The sequence below is a fragment of the Mizuhopecten yessoensis genome, unplaced genomic scaffold (genome assembly GCF_002113885.1).
Source record: "Mizuhopecten yessoensis strain PY_sf001 unplaced genomic scaffold, ASM211388v2 scaffold8387, whole genome shotgun sequence".
Classification (NCBI taxonomy): domain Eukaryota; kingdom Metazoa; phylum Mollusca; class Bivalvia; order Pectinida; family Pectinidae; genus Mizuhopecten; species Mizuhopecten yessoensis.
Genome location: NW_018407522.1, coordinates 86,992 through 98,508, shown reverse-complemented (window position 1 = coordinate 98,508; position 11,517 = coordinate 86,992). Strand labels below are relative to the sequence as shown.

The 11,517-nt window shown below is 36.2% G+C and overlaps 1 protein-coding gene across 1 annotated transcript in view; it reads right to left on the bottom strand.

Annotated features, from left to right (window-relative positions):
* LOC110455829 overlaps window positions 1-4,338 on the bottom strand; it is a 12,418-nt gene extending 8,080 nt beyond the window's left edge. Inside the window, exons 1-5 of the mRNA XM_021506225.1 lie at window positions 4,123-4,338; window positions 2,124-2,195; window positions 1,405-1,434; window positions 592-782; window positions 320-408 (exon numbers count right to left, since the gene is read on the bottom strand). Of these exons, the coding sequence (XP_021361900.1) occupies window positions 320-408; window positions 592-782; window positions 1,405-1,434; window positions 2,124-2,195; window positions 4,123-4,247 (507 nt within the window). The 5' untranslated portion in view covers window positions 4,248-4,338. The remainder of the gene's footprint in view (window positions 1-319; window positions 409-591; window positions 783-1,404; window positions 1,435-2,123; window positions 2,196-4,122) is intronic.
* Between the last annotated feature and the right edge of the window lie 7,179 nt (window positions 4,339-11,517).

The window sequence follows — 11,517 nt, the reverse complement described above, 5'->3', positions numbered from 1 at the left end:
GGGTGGGAACAGGTGCTTGGGACAGGGGAGGGAACAGGAGGTGGGACAGGGGGCAGGGACAAAGGTAGGGGCAGGGCATTGGGACATGAGGAGGGACAGGGGGTTGGGACATACTAGGGGGTTGGGACAGGGGGTGGGGACAGCAGTTGGGGACAGACGGTGAAGACAAGATGCGGGGACAAAAGGCGGGGACAGGTGGTGGGGATAAGGGGATTGGGACATAATGTGAGGACAGGATTTTGGAACAGGAGGGGGGACAGATAGTAAGGCAAGGACAAGTTTGCAGGAGTAATAGGGTTATGAAGTGAAGTTGGTTTACCTGATTAAATCCATTTTCTCCCGACCATTCCAAAGCTCTCTTCTCCGATGCCTTTGGAATCGTTTCAACCTCCTGTCGGAATCCATGCCCTATAAACAACAAGTGGTTATGTAAGTTACAGGCATACACCAAATCCTGTCTACAGGGACAATCATTATAGAGTCACAGGGAAAACTTGAAACCTCACAAATAAGCTCCAAGTACAATTTTACAAAGTTTTACACAAAACATGCCTTTGAAATATGAATCGATTTGTTACAGTTGAATTTTACCTTTTGTTTTGTGGACAATGGTGACATCGTGAGCTGTTGCTGGCATCTCAGCATTGATTGGCTGCACTTTTCTGGCAGCCACTCCCTTCTTTGGATCCTCGGGGGAATCAAACTTGGGGAAGAGCGAGTACCTAGGCATGTGGGAGCTGTAAGGATGTTCTGCAGGAAAATCCTTGTTGATGAGAATTTCTCTGTTGAAAAAAATAGAATCTCAGACATAATTTAAGGGATTTAACAATGAATGGATGATTATTCAAATATAACAGCATTTGTTATTACGGTATATATAAATAGCGTCAAAACTTATTATCAGTTATAGACGTTTGTTAAGGTGAATATGTGGTTACATGGACCTGAGAAAGTCTGATATTGAGGAAGGCGAAGTCGAGATCAATATCACTCTTCAGGTTATTTTGGTGAATATATTCAACGAAATTAAGTCCTTAATTGTTAAATTAGATATGAAAATCATCAAGAGAAAGGTGCTGCGTTTGGCAGAGAGCACAAATATTACAATTGAAGTGACGTCATAAAGTGAATATTAACCTTCCCGTTTCTAAAATTAGCAACATCGAGTCATTATCACAAAATACCAACCTCCACATGATTATGATCTAGCCAATGAGGAAACTAATATCACATATATATGACGTAAGTATAGATGCTACCTTACTTTGATGTACATTGCTAATCAAACAATTAATTTTTGCAATATATCCATATCATTTGAGAAAGTACATGCATAAATGATACTCTAGAATACAGTTGAAAGCTGGAGCTTAGAGAATCAGTCCTGATAGAGTCGACACATACCCCATAGGAGCTTCCTGTGGTTTTGAAAGTCTGAAAAAAAAGAAAATTAAAAAATTAGATACCTGGTAGTTTGTGGTGAACAGTAAACACTTATATTTGCCTGCACTACCTGGTACATATGTAAGTGGTTTTGAGCAAATGGAAATCATGACATTAAGAATAAATACATGCAACTGTACAGTACACAGGATCAGAGCTAGCATCACAGACTAATTTCACCTGAAATACCAGAAAATCAATTTTCCAAGGTCAACAAATTCAGGGTTATTCACAAACTGTCCTTTGTGACATTTATGTACAAGGTGGGAAGAAATCTTCTGAACTATAATTTCTACACTGCTTTTTTTTTAAAAATGCTTAGAAAAAAGCTTCAGGAACTGGATAGATCATTTTACCTTTAAATTATCTCAAATATCCCACAATGTTATTTTCTCATTTTGTGAAAATTTATACTAATTTGTGGTGTGCTGCATATGCAGTTCTCAGATTGTAAGGACTGTTTTGTAACATGTCACTGATCATGTTTGCTGTAGTTTTGAAATTCTGATTTCCCCTGGTCACAGAAATCATTTAGCCAACAACCTGATTCCTGAACATGGAAGTACAGACTATTAGCCTTCATTTTTTTTTATCACAATTAGATATATAATCTAAAAGGGAGATTAATTTCAACACTGAAATCATTTGATACCAACACTATTAACAACTGTTATACTTACAAAGCATCATTGCTCCTGACGTTACTGAGTTTTAGCTTTGTGAGGGTGTAGAATTGATCAATCGGCTCCCCTCTGGAAAATAAAAAAAAAGTCAGGAAAGAAGATACAAATCAAAAACCAGATATAATATTATATATTATAACAGTGTGCTGACAAGTATACAGGTTGATAGGTACATTATACAGGTATAACAGGTACATTATACAGGTATAACAGGTACAGTATATAGGTATAACAGGTACAGTATACAGGTATAACAGGTACAGTATACAGGTATAACAGGTACAGTATACAGGTACAGTATACAGGTATAACAGGTATAACAGGTATAACAGGTACAGTATACAGGTATAACAGGAACAGTATACAGGTATAACAGGTACAGTATATAGGTATAACAGGTACAGTATATAAGTATAACAGGTACAGTATACAGGTATAACAGGTACAGTATACAGGTATCACAGGTACAGTATACAGGTATAACAGGTACATTATACAGGTACCACAGGTACAGTATACAGGTATCACAGGTACAGTATACAGGTATAACAGGTACAGTATACAGGTATCACAGGTACAGTATACAGGTATAACAGGTACAATATACAGGTATCACAGGTACAGTGTACAGGCATAACAGGTACAGTATACAGATATAACAAGAACAGTTTACAGGTATAACAGGTACAGTATACAGGTATCACAGGTACAGTATACAGGTATAACATGTATACCATGTACAGTATACAGGTATCACAGGTACAGTACACAGGTACCACAGGTACAGTATATAGGTATAACAGATACAGGATACAGGTATTACAGGTACAGTATACAGGTATCACAGGTACCACAGGTACAGTAGGTACCACATGTACAGTATACAAGTACAGTCTACAGGTATCACATATACAGTATACAGGTATAACAGGTACAGTATAAAGGTACCACAGGTACAGTATACAGGTACCACATATACAGTATACAGGTACCACTGGTACAGTATACAGGTTTCACAGGTACAGAATACATGTATAACAGGTACAGTATACAGGTATAACATGTATACCATGTACAGTATACAGGTATCACAGGTACAGTACACAGGTACCACAGGTACAGTATATAGGTATAACATGTATACCATGTACAGTATATAGGTATACCATGTACAGTATACAGGTAGCACAGGTACAGTATACAGGTATAACAGATACAGGATACAGGTATTACAGGTACAGTATACAGGTATCACAGGTACAGTCTACAGGTATAACAGGTACAGTATACAGGTACCACATATACAGTATACAGTATACAGTATACAGGTTTCACAGGTACAGAATACAGGTATAACAGGTACAGTATACAGGTATAACAGGTACAGTATACAGGTATCATAGGTACAGTATACAGATATCACAGGAACAGTATACAGGTATCACAGGTACAGTATATAGGTATAACAGGTACAGTATACAGGTACCACAGGTACAGTATACAGGTATCACAGTACATTATACAGGTATCACAGGTACAGTATAAAGGTACCACAGGTACAGTATACAGGTATATCAGGTACAGTATACAGGTATAACAGGTACAGTATACAGGTACCACAGGTACAGTATACAGGTACCACAGGTACAGTATACAGGTATCACAGGTACAGTATACAGGTACCACATATACATATACAGGTACCACAGGTACAGTATACAGGTCTCACAGGTACAGTATACAGGTATAACAGGTACAGTATACAGGTACCACAGGTACAGTATACAGGTATCACAGGTACAGTATACAGGTCTCACGTAGTGTTGAGACTCTGTACTGTACAGGTAATTCAGTACAAGGACAAGTGCAATCATTAATACTGACACCCACTTGCAACTGTAAATAACAGTTGATTATACACCCCTTGATTTGTCTCTTTAATTGTTTAAAGCTAGCGATTAAATACCCAAACAATGGACGGGCAAGTCATACTTACTTGTATTGCCAGGTAGGGGGCCCCGGGATGTATACATTTACGTCCTCCTTGAACTTGCCCGACCCCCATTCCTTTGGGACTCCGGGGGTGTGTTCTGCATTTGGGAAGAGTTGGATAGATGTCATGTTTCCAACATCTGAGAACCTAACCCACAATAGTTCGGGGCACCGTTACACACCGTATCTCGGCTATAGCCTGGTCGTTGCTAAGGTCCTATTTGTATGCTAATATTACAGTATCATTTGGAACTCTTCAGGTGTTATTCTACTACTCAAGGTAATTATCGACCGGGTAGCTTCCGAACGGTAGTCATACTTGAATAACTGTATCGTCTGTCTGGGTGCGAAGTCGCGCGCCACTGATCGCGGAGGTGACTAGACTAAGCATTGTTAGTCATACACCACCGATATCAACACATGTCGTAATGGATGCATCTGCTAATAATTCATCGTCATGGATTGAAATTCAAATGTCTACCACAATCATATGCATAAAGAACTATGGCAATTGTCTTACTCGGTTAATATATATATTTAAACAATTTAGATTTGAGATTTAATGTCAAATGTGTAAGCTTGCAATGCTTTTAATGGCAGTACCCGTGGGATTTAGCGGCTTTTAAATTATAAATTCGGTACATTATCGGCGTTGAAAAGCTTGACAGGGCCACTACTCTGTACGTAATAAATGTACGACGAAATCAACTTGTCCCTAATTCATTTGTGTAAGACTGTCCCAGGTACAGCACAGGACCTGATTCATTTTGTAGATTTTTGCCTGGAATGTGGTCGAGGATTTTCATAAATTTTTGATTTGTGAGTCAAATGTTTACTTTTGTTTTTTAGGAAGACCTGTTATCGCTTATTATTCAGGGCCGGTTGTATAAATATTGTCCTTTTATGTTGATTTGGTTAATTGGTTGGTTTCGCCCAGTCGACTGGGTTTGAACGTGTATCAGTCTCTTAGTTCGGTATTTTAAATTAAAAGTTCTAAATTTTTGTTTGCTTGTGATTCTCTTATAAAACGAGAGAAACGCATCCGATCAGGATAACTGGGGTTCGCAAAGGTATCCCTCTTGCGTCATTACTTTCGGAGGGGTGGGGATGGGGGTTGGGGGTTGGGGGTACTAGCCTCCCAAGTGCTTTAAAAATTCGAAGGGTCACTGTTACTTTAAAAGAATATTTTTCAATTTCTAAAACGTGATAAAGCTACTATATCTTATGATGTAACTATAAATTATATTCGAGAGTTATATCGTAGAAGTAAAATCCGGATCCAGTTATAGACAAACACTGAAAACGTAGAAGATTATATACTTTGAGACGATGAAGACGCTGATCTATATCTACTGGTATTCTGTCCAACTAATGAAAAATTCTCCGGAATTTCACGGTGGAACGTTCCACCGTAAAATTCCGGAGAATTTTGACATCTCCGGATGTTGTAAAAATTAAAGATGCGAATAAGTCTATGATCTATTTCTTCCAACGTAGAAAATTGAAAAAAAAAATGAAATAAAAAAGGAAATTAATATGACATTATCATAGACGATAAAATAAACAAAAATGAAGTAATATTACATTATCTAACATAACAGAATGAAAAATAATGCAGTATTACATTATCTTTTTATAAATGCAACATAAATAAAAGTATAGTATTTTTATATTATCTTAGAATATAAAATTAAAAAAATAAGTAATATAACATTATCCTAGATAATCAATGCTCAAATTAGGTGAATTAAAACAAAAAATAGTGTACAAGTTTATACACAAAAATGTCAATTTGCCCTTCAAAGCTTTAAGAAACTATCAATTTGTGTGTGGATTTCATCATAATATCTGTTACACAACTTGTTCGTACGTGTTTATATGTAGTATAGTAGTATATGCGTTTTACTGATATTTTTCCAGTTGCACAACTACAAGTATAAATTTGGGAAATATTTAATAAGTATTTTGTTGCAACATACCATATATACTGTTAATCTTTATAATACCCTAATACTCACAGAGAGTGCTGAGTTTAAAAAAACAGTAATCCTATATATCTATAGCCTATTACTGAACAACGGGGATTATATTAATATTGTTAAACGCTAGAAGTATCTCAACAGGAGTTGTCTCCCCTACATCTTAATATCAGTGTTCGCTGGATTTTTTTTTTAATTGTCATTTTTAACATATCTTTTGGAGCTTTCATAAAGAATAGAAAAATGTTTTCAATATTTAAGACTTGAGGATGATTAAGGAAACATATGTCCCGGAAAATATTCACAGACATCCTTTTAACGCGATGACATGTAAGCGTCATGCAACTTGTCCGAAGTATTCATGACATTTACTTTTTTTAAATTCGACACCTCGCTAAACTGGAAACTTTATTTTGTCATTAACTTCATGTGAAATATTCTTTGAGTCAATTCATATAAGATTCGGTATTAATATGAAATTTGGCAGAAGAACACTTGCCGGCTACTTAACTAATAGGCTACTAATAAATGAAACTGCATGGTAGTTAGGAATGGCTAAACTTTTTATTATTCATCACCGGTTACCCTTAACTGAACGAGGATAAGTTAATAATCGCTTTAAAGGAATCCATTCTGAAACTCCCTAGGTTGTTGTTTCGAATCACTTACCCAATTAAAAAAATATAAGTCTGTAATTTTAACGTCCTAAGCGGCCATGAGTGGGCATGAAAGCTATTAGGTATATGTGACGAAGCTGAAAGAGCAGCCGCAAATAAAAATACCGGATTTCTGCTGACCAAATCTTGTTAGTATCTGGCAGGGAGATTTGTTTCAAATTATAAATCACTCTACTGAAATCTCAGTGATATCTACACACAATCATTCGGAATTAAACTGGTAATTATTTCTGTAATCGATTTATTACTTTATTGACCTGTCTAACCAATAGTAAGAGTTGATAAATCGGAACATCACCTCTTTATATTGTAGTTAAGCCGCTATATTTATGACCTTGCAGACCAATTTCAAATCTTTGAGAAATAAACACAATGTTTAAGAATATACTTTTGTTGAGAGAACACCTCGTGTATATTTAAGAAAACGCTATCTATGATATAACTATCCGCATTGACAGAACTATTTTTGAAGAAACACTTAAGCTTACGTGGATCTTTCAAAGCCAACTCTCCTTGAGAAAACACTAAGTTCGAACGCTATCTTTAGAAGAAAGATCTCTTTGACAGAACACTTACATTGACAGAACACTTACATTGACAGAACACTAACATTTACAGAACACTTACATTGACAGAACACTTACTCTGACAGAACACTTACTCTGACAAAACACTTACTTTGACAGAACACTTACATTGACAGAACACTTATTCTTACATAAAACTTACTTTGACAGAACACTTACATTTACAGAAAACTTACATTGACAGAACACTTACATTGACAGAACACTTACATTGACAGAACACTTACATTGACAGAACATTTACTTTGATAGAACACTTACTTTGACAGAACACTTACATTGACAGAACACTTACTTTGACAGAACACTTACATTGACAGAACATTTACTTTGATAGAACACTTACATTGACAGAACACTTACTTTGACAGAACACTTACTTTGACAGAATACTTACATTGACAGAACACTTACTCTGACAGAACTCTTATTTTGACAGAACACTTACATTTACAGAACACTTACATTGACAGAACACTTACATTGACAGAACATTTACATTGACAGAACACTTACTTTGACAGAACACTTACATTGACAGAACACTTACATTGACAGAACACTTACATTGACAGAACACTTACATTGACAGAACACTTACATTGACAGAACACTTACATTGACAGAACACTTACATTGACAGAACACTTACATTGACAGAACACTTACATTGACAGAACACTTACATTGACAGAACACTTACATTGACAGAACACTTACATTGACAGAACACTTACATTGACAGAACACTTACATTGACAGAACACTTACATTGACAGAACACTTACATTGACAGAACACTTACATTGACAGAACACTTACATTGACAGAACACTTACATTGACAGAACACTTACATTGACAGAACACTTACATTGACAGAACACTTACATTGACAGAACACTTACATTGACAGAACACTTACATTGACAGAACACTTACATTGACAGAACACTTACATTGACAGAACACTTACATTGACAGAACACTTACATTGACAGAACACTTACATTGACAGAACACTTACATTGACAGAACACTTACATTGACAGAACACTTACATTGACAGAACACTTACATTGACAGAACACTTACATTGACAGAACACTTACATTGACAGAACACTTACATTGACAGAACACTTACATTGACAGAACACTTACATTGACAGAACACTTACATTGACAGAACACTTACATTGACAGAACACTTACATTGACAGAACACTTACATTGACAGAACACTTACATTGACAGAACACTTACATTGACAGAACACTTACATTGACAGAACACTTACATTGACAGAACACTTACATTGACAGAACACTTACATTGACAGAACACTTACATTGACAGAACACTTACATTGACAGAACACTTACATTGACAGAACACTTACATTGACAGAACACTTACATTGACAGAACACTTACATTGACAGAACACTTACATTGACAGAACACTTACATTGACAGAACACTTACATTGACAGAACACTTACATTGACAGAACACTTACATTGACAGAACACTTACATTGACAGAACACTTACATTGACAGAACACTTACATTGACAGAACACTTACATTGACAGAACACTTACATTGACAGAACACTTACATTGACAGAACACTTACTTTGACAGAACACTTATTTTGACAGAACACTTACTTTGACAGAACACTTACATTGACAGAACACTTACATTGACAGAACACTTACATTGACAGAACACTTACATTGACAGAACACTTACATTGACAGAACACTTACATTGACAGAACACTTACATTGACAGAACACTTACATTGACAGAACACTTACATTGACAGAACACTTACATTGACAGAACACTTACATTGACAGAACACTTACATTGACAGAACACTTACATTGACAGAACACTTACATTGACAGAACACTTACATTGACAGAACACTTACATTGACAGAACACTTACATTGACAGAACACTTACATTGACAGAACACTTACATTGACAGAACACTTACATTGACAGAACACTTACATTGACAGAACACTTACATTGACAGAACACTTACATTGACAGAACACTTACATTGACAGAACACTTACATTGACAGAACACTTACATTGACAGAACACTTACATTGACAGAACACTTACATTGACAGAACACTTACATTGACAGAACACTTACATTGACAGAACACTTACATTGACAGAACACTTACATTGACAGAACACTTACATTGACAGAACACTTACATTGACAGAACACTTACATTGACAGAACACTTACATTGACAGAACACTTACATTGACAGAACACTTACATTGACAGAACACTTACATTGACAGAACACTTACATTGACAGAACACTTACATTGACAGAACACTTACATTGACAGAACACTTACATTGACAGAACACTTACATTGACAGAACACTTACTTTGACAGAACACTTACATTGACAGAACACTTACTTTGACAGAACACTTACTTTGACAGAACACTTACATTGACAGAACACTTACTTTGACAGAACACTTACATTGACAGAACACTTACTTTGACAGAACACTTACTTTGACAGAACACTTACATTGACAGAACACTTACATTGACAGAACATTTACTTTGACAGAACACTCACTCTGACAGAACACTTACATTGACAGAACACTTACTTTGACAGAACACTTACTTTGACAGAACATTTACTTTGACAGAACACTTACTTTGAGAACGTTATCTTTAACTGAATGGCATCTTTGAGAGAATGCTCTCTTAGAGAGAAGGATATATTTAACAGAACACCAACTCTGACAGAACACTAACTTTGACAGAACACTAACTTTGACAGAACACTTACATTTACAGAACACTTACATTGACAGAACACTTACTCTGACAGAACATTTACTTTGATAGAACACTTACTTTGACAGAACACTTACATTGACAGAACACTTACTTTGACAGAACACTTACATTGACAGAACATTTACTCTGATAGAACACTTACTTTGACAGACACTTACATTGACAGAACACTTACATTGACAGAACACTTACATTGACAGAACACTTACTTCGACAGAACACTTACTTTGACAGAACATTGACATTGACAGAACACTTACATTGACAGAACATTTACTTTGACAGAACACCAACTTTGAGAACGTTATCTTTAACTGAATGCCATCTTTGAGAGAATGCTCTCTTCAAGAGAAGGATATATTTAACAGAACACCAACTCTGACAGAACACTAACTTTGACAGAACACTTACTTTGACAGAACATTTACTTTGACAGAACACTAACTTTGAGAACGTTATCTTTAACTGAATGCCATCTTTGAGAGAATGCTCTCTTCAAGAGAAGGATATATTTAACAGAACACCAACTTAGACAGAACACTAACTTTGACAGAACACTGACTTTGACGAGATAACGTTACCTTTACTTATACTGCACGTTTGTAAATTACAGAAAATGCTGAGGACTAACTTTTGATGTGTGTTTCTTATCTTATACTCCCAAACATTGACTGTAATTCAATTATTTCACAAATCACGGACCGTAATCACTTTGTACTAAAAGTACCGGTAGATTACAGCAGTGGTAAATAAAGCCTACGCCTGTTGGCGCCACACACCGGCCATCCACAGAGCTAACGACCTACCAGAGACGACACGACAACTCTATACATAATTTATATCAACACTCGACTTTCTGTCGGTTATTCATTGTGCATGATTGATCTGAGTAATTTTGGACCAAAATACAGAATGTGATATTTATTTATATCCAGAGATGTAGGACAACATAGTGCCAAACATCTAATAAGTCGTTAGGGAAGAGTTATTAGGGGCCAACAAGAGGGAAAACGAAATCACATCTCCATACCAGCGAAAAATACAGCAACAGGCAGTATGCGTTCACAACGCTCTGTACTCAGATGTGACGTCATTGCACATGAACGCACGTTGCTGTTGGCGTAATTAGTAGATATTATCGGTATTACAATGGCTTTCTAAAATGTGATTGTGATAATGTCTCGCTAGGCTAACAGGAAGGACTTCAGTCTTTAGAGAGATGGTCTACGTGTTGTCCCAGGGGGCAGGGAATCAATAACTGCCTATTGACGGTAGATGGTGGGGG